The sequence below is a fragment of the Lepisosteus platostomus genome, chromosome 17 (genome assembly GCF_059453375.1).
Source record: "Lepisosteus platostomus isolate fLepPlt1 chromosome 17, fLepPlt1.hap1, whole genome shotgun sequence".
Lineage (NCBI taxonomy): Eukaryota > Metazoa > Chordata > Actinopteri > Semionotiformes > Lepisosteidae > Lepisosteus > Lepisosteus platostomus.
In genome coordinates this window covers 7459329-7481170 of record NC_142627.1, presented here as the reverse complement: position 1 = coordinate 7481170, position 21842 = coordinate 7459329, and the positions used below count along the sequence as shown (strand labels likewise).

The 21842-nt window shown below is 42.9% G+C and overlaps 1 protein-coding gene across 2 annotated transcripts in view; it reads right to left on the bottom strand.

Moving 5' to 3' along the window:
- sptbn1 (spectrin, beta, non-erythrocytic 1) overlaps positions 1 to 21842 on the bottom strand; it is a 112637-nt gene that overhangs the window by 32043 nt on the left and 58752 nt on the right. For both annotated transcript variants that reach the window (XM_088610047.1, XM_088610048.1), the window contains 7 exons: positions 9397 to 9548; positions 3703 to 3876; positions 3117 to 3208; positions 2715 to 2795; positions 1860 to 1975; positions 1062 to 1174; positions 235 to 422 (listed from right to left, as the gene is read on the bottom strand). In XM_088610047.1, coding sequence (XP_088466173.1) covers positions 235 to 422; positions 1062 to 1174; positions 1860 to 1975; positions 2715 to 2795; positions 3117 to 3208; positions 3703 to 3876; positions 9397 to 9548 — 916 coding nt within the window. The remainder of the gene's footprint in view (positions 1 to 234; positions 423 to 1061; positions 1175 to 1859; positions 1976 to 2714; positions 2796 to 3116; positions 3209 to 3702; positions 3877 to 9396; positions 9549 to 21842) is intronic.

Here is a 21842-nt window from a genome sequence, read left to right as displayed (position 1 = left end):
AGTTTATTATACTCTCATCTTGTTATGCAGGTTGTTCGAGATTCTGTGGCTTGTGGCTTTACATAATGTTTTAGCCAGGTAACTATTCTAGTGAAAGAGCTTTTGAAAGGACTCTCAAAGGTCAGTGAACAGAAATGAACAGTTACCATGACTACCATGATTGCTGGCTACCATTCTGACTGTTCTTGGAAGCGCACTGGTCCCGAGTGAAAACCAGCCCACATGAACACTCACTTGGGGGGTTTCTCCACAGTGCGGTACGTGTTGAAAGCCTGCAGCTGCTGCTGCACCCCCACCAGGGAGTTGGCGAATTTGCGGTTGTTGAGGATGATGATGGTCTGCTCGATCCACTCCAGAAGATCGGAGGCCAGGGACTCGTATTTCTCGATCATCTTCTCCGTCTCAATGGCGTTGTCCAGCACCTGGTCGCCACAAGGAAACGAGAGCAGTGAGAAACACTAATGACTCTGCACAGGTCACCAATCTTGACTATATTCTTTCACTGGAACAGCGGAAAGGTCTACTGGAAAACAACAAAGGCCAGGCTTCAGAGAGCACGAATTCAGGACTGCCGTTTCTGCTCTCGTGCACTTAAAGAGGCAAAATGGAGCTCACACAGCCAGCTCTTGCACCACTGCTGACTCGTGATGTGTTGGGGATGACCAGGAGTCTGGTCAATGCTGTTTGTGATGGGACAGCTTTGGATTCCATTTTTTAAGACTGAATTCAAAAAAGAACAATGAAATTAGACTGAAGTAGTTTAAGCAGGGAGCTGCGTCAGCAGGCGTAGGCTGCAAAGGAACAAGTACAGGTTTATTCCAGGCTTAAAAAGAGAAGAAAAGAAACACAATGTTTCGGCTGTGGAGCCTCCTTTGGGGTTGAAGAAGAGGCATGGAATAAACCTGTACTTGTTCCAATGACATTAGACTGCTGTTTCACGAAGGTTTTGGAGATTTAACTTCTGATTCAACCATCCAGATACTGGAAGTTTTATCCCCCCCTCCCCAAAAAATAGAAGATCATCAAGGAAACGTCAGTGGCAATCCTCCCGATCCCCTTACCTTCCCAATTCGTTTCCCTTCCACGGCCAGGGCCTTCATCTTGGAGAAGTAATGATAGTAGGTCACCACGTAGGTGATGATGGACTTCTCATCTGGGTGGTCCACGCTGATGTCTGCAATGAACAAGGACGCGGCCATCAGCCCAACAGTGAAGAGGCCAAGGTACACAGCAGAGGAGCTCATGTTTTTTTCAAAACACGTGTGCAAGGAGGACATGTTTGCAAACGACTGATTCTTCGGAATCTCCATGGTGATCTTGTGCTTTGTCAGCCCGTGCGCTTTTGCGATTCTTATTTTGCTTAACATAATTGCACAGGGCTTTTATAATGATATACTGCAATACGTTTAGCTCCTTTAACAGTTCCTCTTTGAGGAAGACTCTTATTTACTGCAAATGATAGGCTTTAATGAGTCGTCACTTATCACACAGACACAACTGAGCTTGCAGATCAAAAGCAGTGAGGCAGGCACCTGGGAGGCAGTAATTATGGCTCTGCAGATTCTGGGTATCTATGTGCCAATGGATAAAAAAAAACAGAAGCTCTTCAAATTTCCCAAACTCTGATCCTTGTTTTAGTTCACACAGAACTTCGACGTGCCCCAGCCAGCCGACAATTTGAGCGAGGTTCCCAGCGCCTGAGAGCAGGCGCTTGATGGGTTAAAAAGTACAGCTTCCACAAATCCTTTTGACACGGATTTTAATGCGAAATAAATGTGAGGTGGAGTTTTGTTAAACAATGTGAACTCTGAATGTGGAGAACATTGTTTAACACCCTAGAAAACAAAGCGAAACCAAACCTTCTGGGTCCAGGAGCTTAGTGAGGCCAAGGTGCTGCTCGGCGAGGTTAAAGGCGTTCTGCAGGTTGTAGTGTGCGTTGGACTTCTTGAGCTTGTCGAAGTCAATCAGGTCAGGTCTGTGAAAGGAAGGCAGGAGACTTACTGTATGATCAGACCTAATTCACATATTCAAAATCCTCAGCTGTACTGACGAAGTCACCCCGATAAGGCCTTTTCAGGGTCAAGCAAAACGTAAACCAAATAAGGCAAGCGTTCAAGATTGAAGACATTTAAGGATAAGAGGCTTTCATTTATACAAAGGCCTGTGGGAAAGGGGAACGAGCTGCCCAGATGTGTTGAAAGATTCTAGGACTCATACTTGCTGGCTTCCATAAAATTACTCCTTAATTCAACAGGTGCAGCAATTTCTCACCCCTCCCCCTGATCTACTGTGTGGTGGGGCTTAAAGTGGGGGATGAAGTGGAGGTAGAAGTCTTCTATAAAACAGCTCTATAAATACAATTAGTATTTTAGAGCAGCAGCTCCTTCAACTTCTTATTTACCATAGCTGCCAAATTTTGCGTTCAACACAGAAGGGAAGAGAAATGTTAGAAAGAAAACAGTTGCATTTAAAAGGAATGAGATTTAACTCATCCGTCCACATATTTTCAATGAATAACCCAACAGACACTGTGAATTTGACAGGATACACACTGGATGGGACTGCAGTCTATCAGCTATGAAAGAGCAATGTTAACTACCACATCACTGAGCAGCCTAGACTTAACTCAAATCATTGTGCATCTTTCAGATGTGACTTCAATTCCATCTCCAGCATGTGGCCTGTGTGGGAGACGCAGAAGCCCCCAGACATACCTGTGTTTGTGAATGAGTGCGTTGAAGGCCATGCCATCTCTCCAGCTGGTGGTGAAGTTGTGAATGTTGACGTTGGGGTAGCTGCACAGACACAGATGAAATCACAATGAACTTTCACAGTTAATCTTTTCTTTAATACCTAATCATGAGGCAGGCATAAAACCTCAGGCTTAATTCAGGCATAAAACTTTACAGATATTTGAAGCTTTCATTATTTCTATTTTTGGCATCTCACACATAAGTTAACCATAGCATAGCTGCCAGCGGCCGTCTGCATTGAAAGATTCAATACCACATTATCAGTACACAGGATAAAATACTACCCATTATCTGCTCCAGATCTTTGCTGGCTCTAACAGATGGCTCATGGTGCCCGGTATACCACTGTGCAGTGAGGCTTACCCAGCAGTCTTCATCTGGCACCACAAGAGCAAGGCATCCTTGGCAGATTTCTTCTCCTTGTTGTCCTCAGTCTCCACACTGATATCTTGGATCTGCAGCACAACAAAAGGAATAACTGCAGCTCAGACACACCCGAACATTAGTATTACCTAATTCTAATATCTAATAACTAGATCAGTCAAATTCTCATTAATGCAAAGAGATGACAAATATGAAGATATAATGTACTCTGTATTCTGCCTGGCTGAGGAAATGACAGTCCTAGCCTTTAGGTCAAGGCTGACAACCCCCCTCACTTGTGAGGAATGAACCTGGGAGGCAGTTGCAAGGGTAAAGATGGGGTGGAAGGATGAGTATTAGAAAAGATGCGCACAAAGGGGCTCAACAGATAACATTCAGATGTAAAAGAGCAGGAGTATGAGACTACAATTTGATCCCCTCCCAAACCTTACTTTAAAAACTCGGTTGATCCCTGCCACTTTCTGTATAGAAAAACTCCAAAGAATCCTATGCATCAGTATCCACCCCTGTTATTTTGTTTTTGCTGGGGCCCAAGCAGAGCTACACTATTTCGGCACTGCTGTACCTGGAAGCGGAGGATGATGGTCCAGATGAGGCCCAGCGTGAGCCTGTGGTTGCCGTCGACGATGTCATGGGAACCCATGTTCTCCAGGTGGACTCTCTGCTCCTTCAGGAACTGCAGGGCCTTGTCCACATTCTCCAGGCAGTGGATGCGCATCCTTCCCTTTGTGGGCTTGGGCTGGGAGCAAAGAGCAGACCACGCAGCTGAGAACCACAGACGACCAGCTCTAGAACCTCAGCTTACACCGTGTGCCATTTTACAGTACCACAGCACAACGGCAGGGTTTGGGGGATTAACAAAATAAGATGCAAAAAAATAATCTGAGAATGCTGACTATTTCAGTGGCCTTTAGTGGGTCTCCCTATCGCAATGTTTCTCCTGAAGGTTACATTAAATATCAACTGCAACTTTGAAAATGTTAAATACAGCATACATAATTAGATATATTCAGTATATGATGCTGTGTGTTATCTGGTTGAGAAACTAGTACAGAACACACACACAAACAAAGAAAAGCATTATTACCAAAGGACCTTGAAGGACTGAGTGACTTTGCTAAAGAGCACTCCCACACCAGGGGGAGTTAAGATCTGCTACTTTCTGTTCTCCCCATGATACAGAGTACTGTAACTAAGAGGTCTGTTAACTCTTCCTTCGGTCATGGGCTGCCGTTACTATAGAGGGTTAATGAGTAACTTGGGTAATAAGGAAGCCCAGCCCCAGGCTGTGGAGAGAAGGTACTTTGAACCGAGGGCAATACTGTAGTAACAGCTCACTGATTCTGTGCTCAGTTGCTGACTGCAGGATGGGCTGTAACTCACAGGTGTTTTAATCCTTTAATTCCTCCGACGCACATTAGCAGGAACACGCTGATACAGACCTATCGAAATGCAGAACACATACTGGGTCGTCAGCACTTTGAACAACACTGATGAAGCACTCCCAGAACAGTATGCTCCTCACATCTGACAGAAACTCCTGTGTTTTCTGTGAGTGTGATTTTTTTCCCCCTGTTCTGGATCACTTTCTATTACCCTCAGATGAGGAAAATCACATTTCACATCAGAATCGGCTTGCAGATAGGAATGTGCTGATTTTGCTGCAAAATGACCAGCAGATAAGTATTTTATTTAATTACCAGTCTTCAGACACTGGAAAATTGGGGGTGTGAAAGCACTTATTTGCTGAGGGAAAAAGATGGATGTCTTTGATATGACGTAACACCCCAAGGTGACACACAGGGTGAGATCAGATGGCAGGCCTCATGCTGTTGGAGGCCTTTTATGTCTGGGAGCTAATGTCAGGATGGGCCAGGCTGCCTGAGCTTCGGGTCAGGGCACACAAATACACAAAAAAGAGGTGCAGTTTGTTAGGACAGCTGGCCCCTTTTAAACAGGCAAGGAGACGGCGTTCTGTTTTCAGAGCCAGCCAATCCCAATTCCTTTCACTTTCTGAAACAAACCGCCTCAGGCAATGCAATTGTTTCTTCTTCTTCCTTCCAATACTCACTTTATCCAGCACACAAAAATATTTCATGAAAGGTAACGCTCACTGGCGATGGCTCACTTGCTCTGCGCCCTGCTCATGCTTACTGGAAAAGACGGCAGCGGCCTGGATTCATTCAGGAATTTAGAGGTTCTCGGCATTCGGCCCCTTTTTGACTTTTCGCGAACTCGCTCGTCTTTATTTGAGAAAAGAGTGGATCTGCATAACGATCATCTTTTATAGGTCCCACTCAGAATAAAAAAATAGCCCAGAAGAGACCACCTTTCCCAAAAAAGTATATTTTTTTCCCCACAACCACTCGGAGAAACTCATTAGGATAAGACATTAGCGTGCTGTGACAAAGCACAAGCTCACAAGTGATTCTCACCACTCTCGTGAAAAGCTAGGGAACGCGCACAGATTTCATAAGAGGTGCAGTTGTAATAAAATGATACTTTAGTGGTCAGCAAGCTGGTGTAGTGGCTTAGGCTGCTGTCACATGTGAATCCTGGCTTCGAATCCGGACTAGGGCACGTTCTGTGTGGCGTTTGCATGTTCACCCAATCCATGTGGAGTTTCTCTAGGTACTCCGAGTTCTTCCCAAAGGCAATAATTAAGAGATGAATTGCACATTAAGCTTCCTGGATTAGATGTGGGTTTCTGTGACTTTAAGCAGCTTTCTAAAGATGGATGGATACATTTGTGCTTATAAGATAAATGCCAACATCATTCTGAGTTGTTCCTTTTCTTCCAGAGCTGCTGCTGATGAAATCTGTAAATAAGAAAACCTCCATCTTTTTTCCTAAGTTATAATACTCCAAGTTGCTAAGAAAAGCCCAATCTCAGCTGAAAGATGAAGTTGATTTTAAACTGAAGAAAGATTTTGTGATCTTAAATTGACTGGGGTAATGGATAATCCTATCTTCTAAGAAATGTCTCCTGTCATCAGAAACTTGTGCATTTTTCTAGTTATATCATGTTGCATACTTAAGACTAAAAAAAATGCTGATTTTATTCAAGTGCCGTTAAAATCTGAAAATCAGCTCAGTCTGGAGCACTGCCCAAAAATGTCTCTTTTGCTTGTTAGCAAATTAAAGAGGACACCTGCAGTGTTTTCTCACTCAACATGCTCACGCTTGGCTTTTATGTTTCAAATGAGGTTAGCAGCAGCTTCACACAACTTGAGTTGATTTTATGGTCATATCTTTCTCACCACAGAGCCGTGTGAGTAAAAAGAAAAGGTCAGGGAGTTGGCAGGTTTCTCCAGGAGTCACAAGGCCAAAAGAAAAGGAGAAAAAAATCCACATGGTGAGTAATCTGCCTTAATTGCGGTTTGATTCCGAAGCTGTCTACATTACTCACTCAGAACTGACTTCAAAAGCGAAACTGCAGAGTGGAGATGGGGGAATTCGATGAAAAACACTAGCTTTTTGTGAAAATTCAAATGTGCAAAAAAAAGAACAAATGCCAAAGATTGTTTTTCCTGTTTTTTTTTTAAATGTCTGACTCCTGGCCACCACATCACAACACCCTCAGGGCAATGAGTTCTTGTACGAGCATCTGAGCTCCTGGAAGCAGAGGTGAGGTCAGCCATCCAAGAGCTTATAAGGGAGACAGCTGATTCCAACAGTCGTGTTGCAACAACACCAGTGCCGCTTGTCCTGATTGTGTGCATTATTACTTATAAAACACAGGACAAGTCTCAACCGATCACCAGATCGACGACTGCAAATCTGCAGGAGTTACTCCATTTATTTGCGGTGTTAAAAATCATATTTCAGGCTGCCTAAAAACACAGGGAATTTGCATAAAGAAGGCAGATAGGATTAGTAACCCTATGTACATGCCTTCAGTGATTCGGTAATGTTACGAGGATACTTTAACCCATCTTGTTTCAGGGAAAGAGTGACAGCTGCACTGTTTAGTTTAACCTTAGAGTCATGTGCCAGCCTCTAGGCAGAACCACATGCTGACCTTCCTTAAGGTTTCCTTTGTGAGGAACTAAATGATTAATTTGTTTACTGTGCAGGAATGTTGGTTTTTACCACCCGGCTCCTCTTGGCCTCTTATGCAGAGAGAACAGCAGGCCAGCACACACACTGGACGGTCAGCATTTCTGCACCCATTTCTGTGCCTCACCTGCACAGGTGTTCAGCAACTGATATTTACACTAATGGTCATTAATGTTGTCTTTCAATCAATATGTAGCAAATGCATAGGTAGACAAAATAATAGCGATCACAGAAGAAGACCACCTTCCTGCATACTTTCCATGTGCTTGTCAGCGGAAGTTGATTCTGTTTTAGACCTGTAACGTCAGCTCTCCTGAACAAGGCGTGTCACCATATAAAAGCTGAGTGAGATGAAGATGGAGAAATACCTGCTCTTACTGAAAACAGTGCTTCATTTCAAACACCAAGAGCAACGAGGTATCATTGAGCATTCATTTGCATGTGAATTTAATGAGAATTTAATGCATTGCCAAGTGATTTGCTTGTCAAAGGGTTGATTTGATAGTTCTTGCCCGTCCCGCTGTCCCTGAAATTTCCTATAGAGCCTCAGTGTCTTGATCCTTAAGACTTATCTCCAGCATACTGATTTGTATAAAGATCACTAGAGAGGTCATGTTTTGACAAGAGGCACTATATAACTCTACACTGAGTCAAAGTGAATTGCAAGACATTGAGCTGATCCAGCTACACAAACTAGGGAAAAGGTGGACAGTGACTTTTTAACATTTACTTAATTGCTAATAACAAAGTTGTGTATGCTACATTTTTAATTATGTACTGATTACTGATATAAGTAAGCAATAGTGTTTTGATACTTGACCACTAAAACAATGTTAATGCTCTGAAATATTGTTCTTTTTTAAAAGAAGTCAAAGATCTTAAGCAGGGCATCATGGGTGATAACAGTTCTTCTACTAACAAAGTACAGTTTTTCTCTACCTGAGACACCCTTGTCAATCATTGAACAGAAAGCTACTGAGTCACATAAGGACCAGAACAGACTGAATCGCACCACCTTCCTTTCCAAGCAGGCAGAAAACTACTTTAATAAAGTCAAAAAGCAGTTAAAATATTTTCACATCTCTTGTACCAATCAACATCTTCGCTTTGCAACATACTTTTGCAGTATTCAAACTGAAAAGCCCGTTGTTCACACAAGCAAGAACACTATTCACCTTACTTAAAGCCATGGAGTGACATCTGTGGAGTTTCAACAAGGCGTGCCTTCATATCTTTTTATTTATTTAGCAAAAGATAGACCTTGAGGTACCAATCTAATCTCCTTGTAATAAGGATATGAGGACAAATGAAATCTGTGCTAAATCCACAACAATCACCGTGGCTACGCTGCTAACAAAGAAGAATGCTTGCTAAAAGAAAAGGGGCGGAGCAGTGGCACTGTGGCTGGAAGGTTGCCAGTTCAAATCCTGTGGCCGGCAGAGGAATCCTACTCCGTTGGGCCCCTGAGCAAAGCTCCTTCACCCCAGCTGCTCCAGGGCCGCCGTATAAATGGCTGACCCTGCACTCTGACCCCAAGCTTCTCTCCCTGTCTGTGTGTCTCATGGAGAGCAAGTTGGGGTATGTGAAAAGACGAATTCCTAATGCAAGAAATTGTATAGGGCTAATAAAGTGATCTTTTCACAAGGTCTTGAAGAACGCTCCTGCATACCTACTGTATTCCTGCTACTGCTGAGGGCTTCCTGGGGTTTTACCAAACTACTGTATCATAACAGGTTGATTTCCTGTGCTTTTACACTATGAAAATGCATTCTATTTAAACCACACATTAATCAGTAAACACATTTTATATATGTTTAGTCTTTCATGCTTTTTCTGTTAAACATACAGTAATATTGAAAGTTTTAGCACAACACAATAACCTACAGGACTGAGCAATTTTCTGCTCTCATTACATGCCTTCTACATTGAGAACATGTCTCTAAAAAAAGACATCTAAAGTTTAAAGAGTTGAAATTTGCACCCTGAAAAATGCAGTTGACAAGTTAGGAATAGATTGTGTTTTGTTGTCAGGAGAAAGCAGCTGTAGGTACAGCGTTTTAAACAGCCCTGCACAGGTGTGAGGTTTCTGCACGCGTGATGTTGGGGTGCTTGGCCTCAGGACTTCACTGTGCGACACTCAAGGGGCGTGCGTGCGGTTGTGTTCCAGCGCTCGTGTTGACAGTGGGGCTCCAGTACTCACGAGTCTCTCTCCCGACAGCACCTCCAGCAGCTTGATGAGCATGCGTCCATCACGCAGGTCCATGTACAGGTCTGTGATCCGGCACGACACGCGCGCCAGGTGAGAGTTCACCCATTTCGTGAAGGTCTTCTTCTGCACCGCCTCGCGCTCGTCTGGGGATAAACACAGAGGGCGGAAAAAATCCCGTCACTTTCACTTCTCTTAACAAGTTATGCTCACTCACGCAAGGATGCAAAAGAGCACTCTCTCGTTCCTCTACCCTCCTACACACCACACTCTTTTTCTTTTCCTTTTTCGAATGTCTGTGTACTGTAACGCGCACGGCCACCATTGTGGGTTGTTGGAGCCGGCTTACCAGCGCGGTGACGTCACCGCCCTTCCCTGTGAATAGCAGGGACCGCAGCCGCCGGGTTGACGGGAGATTTCCCTTTAGCTCAACTGGCTGGGTCCCTGTTGAGTGACGCCGGAGGCCCGGGTTCGAGTCCCCAGCGGAGGGGGGGCCGACCTGAGGCGGCAGTGGCCAGGGCGCATGCCCACGTGAACCTGAGAGCGCTACAGTACTTTACATTTTTACATTCCAAAAAAATGTTCATTCAGATCGCATTTGATTGAGGCCTCGTCCAGTTTGTGAAGTTTTCAAGATATTGGACAGAGTCTTCTCCTCACTGGTGAAATCGCTTTTTCAGAGTGCTGCATGTTGTCGAATGAAATAAACTGGGGAACGGGGAATTTGAGAAAAAAGCTGAAAAGAAAATCAACAAGACTTAAACATAGATTATAAACAAGTCAAAACTTTAAAATCACCTTCATCTTAAAATAATTCAGTAGAGATCATAGTTGATAGGAATCACCCAATTCCTGTTGGTCTTTATGTCAGTTAACTTTACAACTTCAATTTAATATTAAACACCAGATTCTGTTCTTTAGCTTGTGATTTAAATTACTTGTAATCTATTTTGCAGTCAGAAGCTCACCTGAATCTGAAACTCCAGTCTAATTCCAGGACCAAACCAACAACCACACACTAGCACTAGCCTATGAGTAACAATATAGTCTTTCTAAAGTACACCAATGAATTGCACAGCTCACAGGCTCTACGGCCAGTCCACAGCATTGTTAATGTTATCAACTGTCACATTTGTTTCTGAATGTGTCTTTTTTAAATTTGTGACTTTAATATCTAAACATTCCCTCAAAATCACAAGCATGGAAAAGCCATTTCTTTTCTTGTTTACTTCCAAAATTACATACTCCCAAAGTGCGAAAGGACACATCTGGAATAATCTGCATTTTCCTTTTATTTCTCATCTTCCACATAAGTCTATAAAGATGAAGCATCTACTTTTGGTCTTATTGCTGCCCTGCTGATAACGGCTTCCAGCAATAAAGTAAATCCGATGACAAGACTACACATCTTGGGAGTGTGGCATGTGAGCACCACATTGCTCTGATGCCCATAGGTGATGTCCTGGGTGTTGTGTAATAACGACAAATGTCCCCAACATCTTTCACCAAATTTGTTTTCAGAAGTACTTTGGGCAGCAACAACTGACAAAATGTTCAGTGACAACAAACACAGGGTTCAAACATGCAGAAAAATGACATACTGTACGTGGTACAGAAGGAAAGAGCTGTCCTTTCCTGGTATCCCCTTGCAGCGTTTATTGCAAACACCAGCTAATTAGGCTAGATCAGACCAATCAAATTACAGGTTTTCCATTTGGAGGAAGACTGGATGACTCATGTTGTCTCACATTCCTACACAAATCATAAAGGTAAAACATCCATCTCCTGTCTGTGAGCAGTGCCAGTGTGGAACCTGTCTGCCATTATCACACACACTATCAAATGCTGTTGGCCTAAGTCAATGTCTTCACGCCACGACTCATCATGCTGACTCAGAGACCAGCTCACCACATTCAACTGTCTTTTCAGGGAAGTTTCACAACCACAGTTCACCCAGAGGTGTGTCTGCATATCATCGCAGATTCTGAGGCCTAGATAACTGATATCTACACTGAAGTGTTATTTTTTGCACATTTACAGGTTTCTTCCACATTGGAATATGGATATTTATTAAAACAGGCACTGCTGGCCTAAATTCAATTTAAAGAAGAATTAAATTTAACAGAAACGAAAAACAAAAATATTGTACTTGGCCCTCCACAATATCAAGTAAAATATTCAATTTATTTCTCCGCCTAAATACATACAGCTGAAAAAACACCTAATTTCTTAAGAGACATTACCTTCATATGAATATTTAGAACATTATAGCAATTCGCAACTACAGGGCTCAGCACATATCTGATTCTGGATTCAGTGTTTTTAATTGATGAGTTTGGCATGATTTGTGCTGGGAAGGTTAGGCAGAGCAGATACTGTAAGTGCAATCCTGCAATCCTCAGTGTTGTTCCTGTGCAAGTCTTCTGTTTTTCTTTTTATGAAGAGATTTTCTTTTGAAACCTGCTTGTGTGTCGTGTGTGTATCAGCCCTCTACACTCACGCTGTCATCTGACTACACAAAGAGCTCTGAGAAGGTGATCAGCACAGTTCATGAAAGAAATACTGATGGCTCAACAATATTCCCTTTCACACTAAGCTAATAACATTGTGTCTTCTTAAGGCTTTAAGTAAGCTACAAAGATATTGTCTCTACATCATATGCTGTGGGGCAGATGTAGTCACATCAAATTCCAAGCTACACTGACATTACAATGTAAAAATGGCTCTGTTCTTGGCTCGGCCAGAGCTGACTGACAATAGGCCCACTGTTCCTGCTCTTTCACCTCAGCCAGACTTGCCTGAACGCAGAAAGCATCTGGTCTCATCTTTTAACAAACACAGCAATCTACACATAAAACTGTTACATTATGCCTTTTAAAGAAGTACAACAAATACAAAATGTATTTTAAACTGAAGGCAGTTGTTCCTTTTACCCCTGATCTTAACTCACAAGCCAGGGCCACAAAAACAAATAAAGACAAGGCTCATATTAATATAAAACACAATTAGAATCTGTATTATAATTGCACTGCTTTAAAATATCACATATGCATTCCGCATATAAATATTCCAAATGCTAATGGGAACATACACAAATCACAGAGGTTCTTAACTAAAATGACAATTTTGTCTTGTGTTATTGAACAATTATTGACTTTTAGGGGAAGCTAGATCACGTCGAGAAAAGGGTGGTTTTATATCCACTGGCATCTTGATAACAGCGGAGTAAGAGAGCAAATGGATAATTACATAAAGTGCAGATTAAAATTGCACTGCTTCTAATACAGTAACTCTATTGCATCCACTCAAAGATCCCAACTGCTACCTAAAAGAGGTATTCGTGCCAAAGCCAGCGTAACAATTCAGCTAGTCCCTGTCGCACCCGAGTTCAACAGGAAAGTTGAAAGTAGGCGTGTGCAAGTATGTGAATTTGGGAAGAAGCCAGAACTGTGGTATTTTAACATATTCTGCTCAAATGCCATTCATATTGCTCAGTTCAATTCGCATACATTTCTGACATGCTGACATCTGCATTACCACACTGAGATGCTAAGAAAAGACTGTGTTTGCATATGGAATATCGCTGAAGATGCACACCCTATAGGTCTGACAAGCACACCAAGTTACATTACCTATTAATCGTGCCACATGCATTTATCTGAAATTGGAATAGAACACTCATAGTAAAAAAAAAAACAGCACAATGAGTTATTAATAGAACAGAAATTTTAAACACAAGATAAGGGTGGAGTCTGATGTGTGTCCTGTGGTTTTCATAAACACGGTCTCCCCAGGGGCGGCTTAAGAGTTAAGAGTGCATCTTGCACCCGGCGCACAGCTCAGGAAAAAGGAAGCTGTGTTGTATGTGGTTGTATCGATACAGCGCAGCCCAGCTGGTATCTCACACGAACACTCGAAAAGGGCGTTTCCTCACGTGAAAGCGCAAACACAAACAACAAATCAACCACAGATATGGTAAACCTCAGCTGAGGCCAAGTCCCACTGCTGGTCTGATTCGAACTGGCCATGTTACTCTAGGAAATGTGGTGCAAGTGCCCTGATTTTGTTTTCCCTCAGCTTATCCTGTCTCTGCAACAGCTCTGGGACACTACGGACACTGGAGTCTGCAAGGGCGATCGATAACTCAGTTGCCACACTCCTCTATATTGATAAAACATGTGGTAACCTTCCTAATCTTGTACTTTTACATCTAACCTACTGAATAATTCTAAGCCTTGGAGAGCCTAGCTTTGGGATACCTGATTAAGTGGTATGTTTAACGTTGTCTCCACTCAAAATGTATGTCTTTTTTAAACTGTAACAGCTGTAAGAGACTTTAATATTGAAAAGAGTGAACAGTTATAGGGTGAAAGCCTTCTTCACCTACTGCTCTGTAGATCCCCAAAGCAATTCTCACATTAAAATACTGAGACATACTGTACCGTACTGAATGTTTTGGTAAAAATCTAGGTAAAACAGTACTCTTCCGATTCATAGATGATAAGAAACAGTAAAACACCAAAAGGGAAAAAAAACATTAGTATTAATTTCTAATTATAGTTATCTTTCACTTTTCCTGCAACTCTGAACCAGTCTGTCTTCAGGGAAGAGAATGCGGCATTATTTTGCCTATACGACTGTATTACCTATATTTGTGGATTTATTTTTTTTAAAGAATGCTGTTAAATTTGAGAACTGTAGCCATGCCTGCTTCAGGGATAAGGAATAATGCACCAGCCAGTTCTTATTCCAGCCGTGGCATCATCTGCAGACTCCTGGCTGGATTATGGAGGGGCTGGGATTTTGAGCTCGTCACTGCAGGATTGTGGGTTCCAATCCACACCGGGACGGCAGTGTCGCACCTTTGAACACGCTGCTCCACTCATGTTTCTCCAAATTCTTCTGAACAGAAGCGTCAGTCAAATAAACGAAAAACGCTATTAGCAACATCAAGCTGTCTAATACATTTGGACAAAGGAGCTACTGCTGGCTCAAATGAGGCTTCAAATATCGTCATCGAAACTGAAAGATCGATGAGCGAGATGGATACGCAAGTCTGCATTAAGCAGGGGGGTGTTGGGGAGTTTCAGAAGGTGTCAGGCAGCTGCAAGCCTGAGAGCTGTGCTGGGTTGTCGTCCCGTTTGAAGTCTGAGCAAGTCAGCCACACTTTCTCTCTTAAGTGGGACATGGCATTGTGAAGCACATAGAAATGGCGTCAAGATGCGCAGCACAATGCATGTGTTGGAAGCAAATTTCTTTAGTCTTTATCAGCCATTTAAGAGGGGTAAGGGGTTCGATTTCTACCATGTACTCATTGTACTCAGCGTAGGTTAAAGGTTCTACCGCGAAAGCAACACAGTTTTTCAAAGTGACGCATTTTTAACTTCACATTATTCCAGCATAAATGGGAGGTTACATCTAGAAATATAATTAGCAAAAACACAACACAATCTAGACAAAAGACTGCTTTATCCTCTTTCACAGAAGAAAATCAGGTCTCAATGGAGCCAGAAACCCAATCCAGGCTTGCTAGTATTTGCTAAACCTTTCTGCTTCTAACATAAGAGAAAAGGTGATCTTTTCCATTAAATAAATCTCTTTCACAATATTGATCCATTGTTCTTATGTTGGGGGTTCTTTAGTAAACCATTTTCTTGAGATAAGAATTCCTAGTATACTGTATATCAGTCTTTTACTTCCATGTAGTCAAAAGTAAAATTACCCAAACACATAACAGAGAATTCAGATGGCATATTATGGTACAGTATATTATGAAGGGCAAAATGCATGAATTTCCAATATTGTTGAATTTTTGGAAATGACCAGATTATGTGTAAATGAGTTGTTACTTGTGTAGCTTTTCTAGGACATCCAGGAAAAGGCAATGGATGCTGGGATGGGGGCAGGAGTAACCGAGTCAAGACTAACTGAATAGGAAGCCACCTGAGGAAAAAGGGGACATCTCTGCAGCAATGACGTTGCTGTTGGTCTGGAAAGAACAGAAGGCATCTGGGCAATTCATAACCCTAAATTCTCCTACACTGAACATTCAGGCCCCTGCCTAACTTGGGACTTTCCACAGGCTCTTAAACTGCACAGCAATGTCCCACATCTAACTAGAAAGAGATTCTCACAACTGTGACAACACACGTGGACACTGGCCAAGTACAGCAGCACCCCTTCGGTTTCTTTGTGACACATCTGCTGCGAATCCTACATGAACTGCAAACTGCACAAATGCAGGTCAGTCACCTACGCAGCGTAATTACAGAGGAGCACTTGTTCGAATGAATGAATAGGTGTGTCCAGAACAGATCACCCTTGAGCTCAAGCTGTCAGAACAAAAAAAGTCAGTCTATTTCAGACCACTCTTTCCCACAAGGAGACTACTGCAAATCTGCGTTATGTTTGTTTTTCTTGTTTAAGTGGCTTTACAATCCCTGCTCCTTAGAAGCTCTGGCTCAAATTTCAATGTCTGCCCAAAAGTATTCACTTCTCTATCAATGCACTGCCTACTACCATAGTCACTGAGGTAGTGTATAAGTAACTATCTTCCAATATCTTTTGACAATACAAACAAACATATTTTAGAACACAGTTCCTCTGTATAAGTCTCTTCAGAGAGTCTATAGTCGGGCCTGGTTATCTGCTCTGTGGCCACACCCTGGTCAGCCTGTGAGAACACATTTTTTAGATGAGAAGCTGATTGTGTACCTACAAACACTTTCCCCCACATCAGCCATGTGAAATTTAAATATGTACTTTAATTTTTACATGGCTGATATAGAGGAGAGTGTTGTTACTGTGGTCTTTTTTTAAATTAAAAAGAAAATCATTAAATGGTGTTCCTCCTCGATGCCCTGTATCTGACACGCTGTGCCATAAATAGCTTTCGAATCGGAGCGCTTGGGATTCTTCTCAAGAAACGGGGATGCAGGAGTTTTTACAAAAGGGCGACACCCATCCTCCTCAAGGACAATACGCTTCCTCGAAGAACAGGGGTTGAACACGCGAAGGAAGATCTTTAAATAAAGGATGCAGAAACCAAAGCAGCCGTTCACAGAAATTGAGGAAACCTATCCCTTCCTCCTCCAAGTCAAGAGCCCACACGAGCCCCACATTCCACAGACGCCTGCATCCTCTTGCTCACCAAGAACATCTGACCTTTCCCTCGGCAGCTCTCTCAAGAGGCCTGGAGAAGCAGGTGTCTGAAGGAATGGCACTGTGGCACAGCCTGGCACCCAGACTGCCCTTCTGGGTTGAGTGGGAAATTCTTGGGCACGGATGTAAGAGGGCTCAGAGCACTGAGCGAGCTGCAGGAAATCTAGACAGGGTACAACTCTGCTAGTTTTGGTGTGGCAGAGTTATCTTCTGTTTAGGGAGGGGGTGCTGTGTGAGCTAAGAGCCCGGGTTCGAATCCAAGCAGGGGCAGGGAGAGCTGTACTCATCACACAGAATTTATACGTGGGGATGCCCCATAGCAATTTGAACATGTCCCATTTCATCTGGAATAAATACCATAGTGCCTTTGGATAAATGACGGGCTTTTAATCGACACTTTTTAAACTATGGCTTTAAATTAAAGTTAAAACCACAACCCTCTTCTGGCAGATAGACACGCCTTTGGTTCGAGGTTGCACTGCAACTTGAAAACAACTTTTGAATTTTAATCACCTCTAAATCAGCAGTCGTTTAGTGATTTAATCATCGCTAAAAATCAGCAGCTCAGATGAAGTCTGTTAAATTAAGACGTTAAGTTTAATACACACCGGAACTGGATGAATACTATCTGCTATATCTTTAACTGACTTTGCTAAGCATCTCCAAACAACTGATTGAAGCATCGGCACCAACAGCTCGAGCACCTCTTGATGTTTCCATTCCGAGGGACTCCAGCATCAACAGTGAGAGGATGCTCGTATTGTTAAGAAAGCACTGGAAGGTAAAGAGGAAACTGGGCTGTATTGTCTCTACTCTGGCATCCTGAATAAGGCAAAGGGAAAGGCTTGTTTGTCCCACAGCAGATCAAATGCACTCTGGTCAGAGTCCGGAGAGCCTGAAGAACTCCGCCCTCGTCTCACAGGAAATCCTGGATGTGTGTGGGTGCACATTTGAGGGATAGCAAATCTCCAGGAAACCACAAGCTTACCAAAGTGCGCCTTGTGGTTGCTGTGCATTTCTAAAACTGGAAGAAGACTGACAGACTGACAGGTTTTTGTGTACAGTGACGCCGGTAATATCCACATATCCCCCCAGAGTGAGCCGTTAGCTCTCTGCTGTATAGTCTGAAGACACCACAGACTGGAGGACATATTAATGCGAAAGCAGACACACCTTCACTGGGCAAATGAAACAATTCAACAATCTCAGCTCCACAGGGACAGTCCCATCTATTGTTAGCACTCTTACATATTCAGATTTCTATCAATTTTGTTGATAAACTTTGCTTAATGTCTGTGACACCAGGTTATTTCTAGCTTAAAAAAGGTGGAGGTTTATACTGTAGTTGTCATGATAGTTATTCAACAAAAAAAAAATAGGACCCATGCCTAAAAAAGCAATTATTTCTGTTCAGCTCTTACTGGAAAGAACCGCTTTTAGATGGTTCTTACTCTGAACCAGCTGAATCAACAGTCATCCACCAAGAATAAACTATTAAAATTAATAGGATTAAGCCAGCAAAATGAAAATGTTTTTCAATTAAAACAGAAAAAAAAACAGCACAACCAGCACCTGGGGACACTGAGCCAAAACACCAAAAAGAAGAAAAAAAAGAGTATGTAAACTGTACTGAAGTTTTAGGTATAACTCATTTTACATACTGAAAGTATATATTTTCTTTACTAGAAACTAAGCTAAAGACAAGCCAATGGTGAAAAATCTATACACACATGACACAAGGATAACAACTCCTTTAATGTGTCATGTTATTGCCACAGTCTTGACATGTGAATACATTAAGTTAGTTTACACACATTATACATTTGGTTCTTCCAAAAAACAGCTGCTTAAGATCCTCAGATTTCTTAGCTACTAACAATCAAACAAGCTACAGGTGGGTTGAATTTCATAATTCAGAAAATGCTTAAACTCTGTATATCCGCTCTACTGAGTCCAGTGTTCATGTTCCAGGGCACTTCTAGTCACTACCGAGCTACCTTCCTGCTGTGGCTCTTCCGGATGTCTGGCCTCCTCAGAAGAGGACACCAGTGGGAAAACAACCTCTTCCCGCCCGATCGCCTGTTTAGTCTCGGCCTTTCCGATCCACGCCGAATAATATTCATGACATGGTGTTATTCTGCAGCATTAAAACGCGCACTGCGTGAGTGCGTCACCGTGTAGAAAACCTACGTGTCGCGTGTCAATCTGTGTCAGGTTAATCTGTTCATCTGTGTCCACAGAAAAAAAACAGGGATCTGGAGATGGGAATCCATCATTCCCAGGAAAATCGGCAGCACAGTGTCCAGTCCAGAACAATTGCCTGGCAGAGGAGGCCACAGACGTCTGGCTCATTAAGGACTTCCATACAGCCCTGCCACTTCCCTCCGAAACGTTTCAGCATGAAGTCAGCCCAGCTGAATGCGCCAAGAATGTTTTTCTTATAAATTATTCATTTCCCCGCTTCCTGCATACCTAGGGCCTCGGAGCTGAAGGACGAAATAGCAGGCAGGGAAAAAGGCCCGAGCTGTCCGAGCTCAGAGAAAAGAAAAAAATATATATGCCACGACCTAAATGTTCTGGATATCCTGCTGATTAAAAAAAAGACATACCTGGCACAGCTCTAACCCCCAGCAGCAAGCAGCAATGGCAGGTGTCCTGTTGAGTTTTCAACAAGGCCACAAATTATTCTCCACTGCTGGGCTGGGCAGACAGACATTTGACCTCTCCGTCAACCTCAGGTTTCAGGAGAGAACCTTATTTTCCTACCAGCTACTTTTCAAACCGCCCGGGAAGAACAATACTCTAATTTTTACAGGGTGTTTTTTTTAAACTGCCATACCGTGACAAAGGAGGGCCAAGAACGAGCGCTGGTGTTAAACAGAAAGTGAAAGCATACGCAGTTCAAAGCAACATCCCAGGTCCAGAGTTCTTCAGGTTCCCTAGCTGTAGAATTAAAACTGTTGGATAACCATTTACCACAGAATATGTAAAATATCTAGTTAACGGAGGAAAGCAAATGAATGTGTTTCAGATAAGTGATACTCCTTAGGCAAAGTACTGCTGAAATACCTCTAGAAAGCACAGTTGACGAACGGGCACATGATGCACTTTGTGCATTTGTATTATAAAAACATGTTACACCTTTCCCATTCATGGGTTTTCCCCTTACTTTGTGCCTGTTCCGATGTGCATTTGCACCTTGGTTTCAATATAATACAGCTCCCTGAATACTGAACACGAGGAAGGACACATAAAACGATAACAATTGCTGCCAACCAAGTGTTTCAAACATCTAAAATTCCACAGAAAACTGGCACATAGGTTTTGCTATTTTTTTACAGTCATTGTGAAATCTCATGGCTCTTCATGGAAAGGTGCTAAATGATTACACAGAGTGAAGGGGGAGTCACATGCTAATGTCGTTTTGTTCTGGGCATTTGTAATATTGTTTCCAGTATAAAGCCACGTGGCCACTGTGCCCTCTGTTCCTGCAGCGGAGCAGTTTATCTGAAACGGAAGGAGATCACTGATGCAACAGTGGCGATTTAGCAGTCTAACGGAAGACGAGCCGAAATTATCTTCATGAAAGAAATGATGAAGGATGTAAAAGAAATTGTGTTCTTAAGCCAACAATTTGTACACACTTGTTTTTTAGACCCATTTCTGCTGACCTTTTTAAAAAGTCCATTGCAAAAAAAATTGGTTCCAATTCAAAATAACACCATTTCTATTTCAATAACAGCCCTGAAGAATTAAATTCAGAAGATGACATTCCTCAAAGACAGGAGTCTGCCCTGGCCTACATTCACAGAACACATCTTGAGATCAGCTTGTGTATCGATCCACAAACCAAAAAAGGCGCTGGGCTACAGAAGACACGACTCGACAAACGACGTTTTTGGGGAAAAAACAGATGTTTTTCTGCCTTTCTTTGAAGTTAGGGATAACTGATTTTAAATTTAAAATACTCTGCATTCCAACTTCTCCCACCCGGATGCAGAGAAAACCTTCCTGCCTCAGCTGTCATCCTAAACATCACAGCCCGGTACACCAGATCTCCTCCAGGGAGGAGGGGGACACACACACACACGCACTTTCGAACTTTCAAGGAGCTCTGGAAGTTTAACAGCGCTGAAGCCAAAAGTCAAACCTCTCGCACAGCGGCCGTCTTTTTTACTCTGAAAAGGGCGAGTCTCACACCCCGCGACATTCCATTTTATCCACGGGCAGTGTTTTGGGAGAGGCTGGGGTGGAATGCCTAGGGATTAAAGGGCACGTTATACGAAACATCTGTCTTTAATAAGGAGAGACGGAAAGCAGGGGGGCAGATGGAGATGGACAGTGAGACTGCGGGGCTACGTGATCGCCTCTGCTCCTGAGGAACACAGATGTTCCCTCCAAAACCCGCGCCCAGCGCCGCCGACTCCCCTCGGAACAAGGCAACACCAGTCCAGCTCTCCCGGCCCTCGGGGGTCACGACCTGGCTGACCCTCTGTCCTCCTCTGAAGATTCAGCGTGATCAATCTGCACCAGAAGTTTCTCCATATTTGATCACTGCCTTGTTGGCTCTCTCGTTTCTCTCGCGCTGGGCTTTTCTACAGCCTGCTGTCCTCTAGCTTCAATACCCCACAGAACCCCATCTTTTAAGAGTGTAAGACGGGGCCATGAGGTCTGCGTCCACCAGGCAGAAACGGGAGCTTCCCTGCTCTTCCCTGCTCGGCCGGAGTTAGAAACACAGGAGCAGACAATTAAACAAGGGGCATCAGAAAACAGGAAATGTTCCTCAAATAACCGACCCCGGAATTGCTGAGCCTAGTTTTCAATGCATGTTGTCTTAAGTCTTAATTTATTTTTTCAAGGACCACCCATCCCCCACCAGCTCACACAAGCAATGTCTGAGCCCTGAGGAAAAGGTCTGTGTATGTTAAATAACATGTTCTTTAAAGCAACATTTACAATTCTCTTCCTCCTTCTTTGCTTCCTGCAAGTTTCGAATCAATTGCTTTTGTTGTTTCTCAACGTTTTAAATATTTTGGACATAATACCTGAACTGCATTTTTGCTGCATCTGCTATTTTATTAAATATGCAACTGATCTCCAAAAAATGGTTTTCCCATCTGACATGTTCTGCAAGACAGCTTTAAGGAAGCCTAAGCCAGCGTGTTTAATTAATGTTACCTATCTGACAAGGCTGGAATTGAAGGGACAAGCCCAGGAATGAATGTGGAGGAGCCTGTTCCGATCAGATGTGCTCGATCACCTTATCTTCAAGGTGAAGG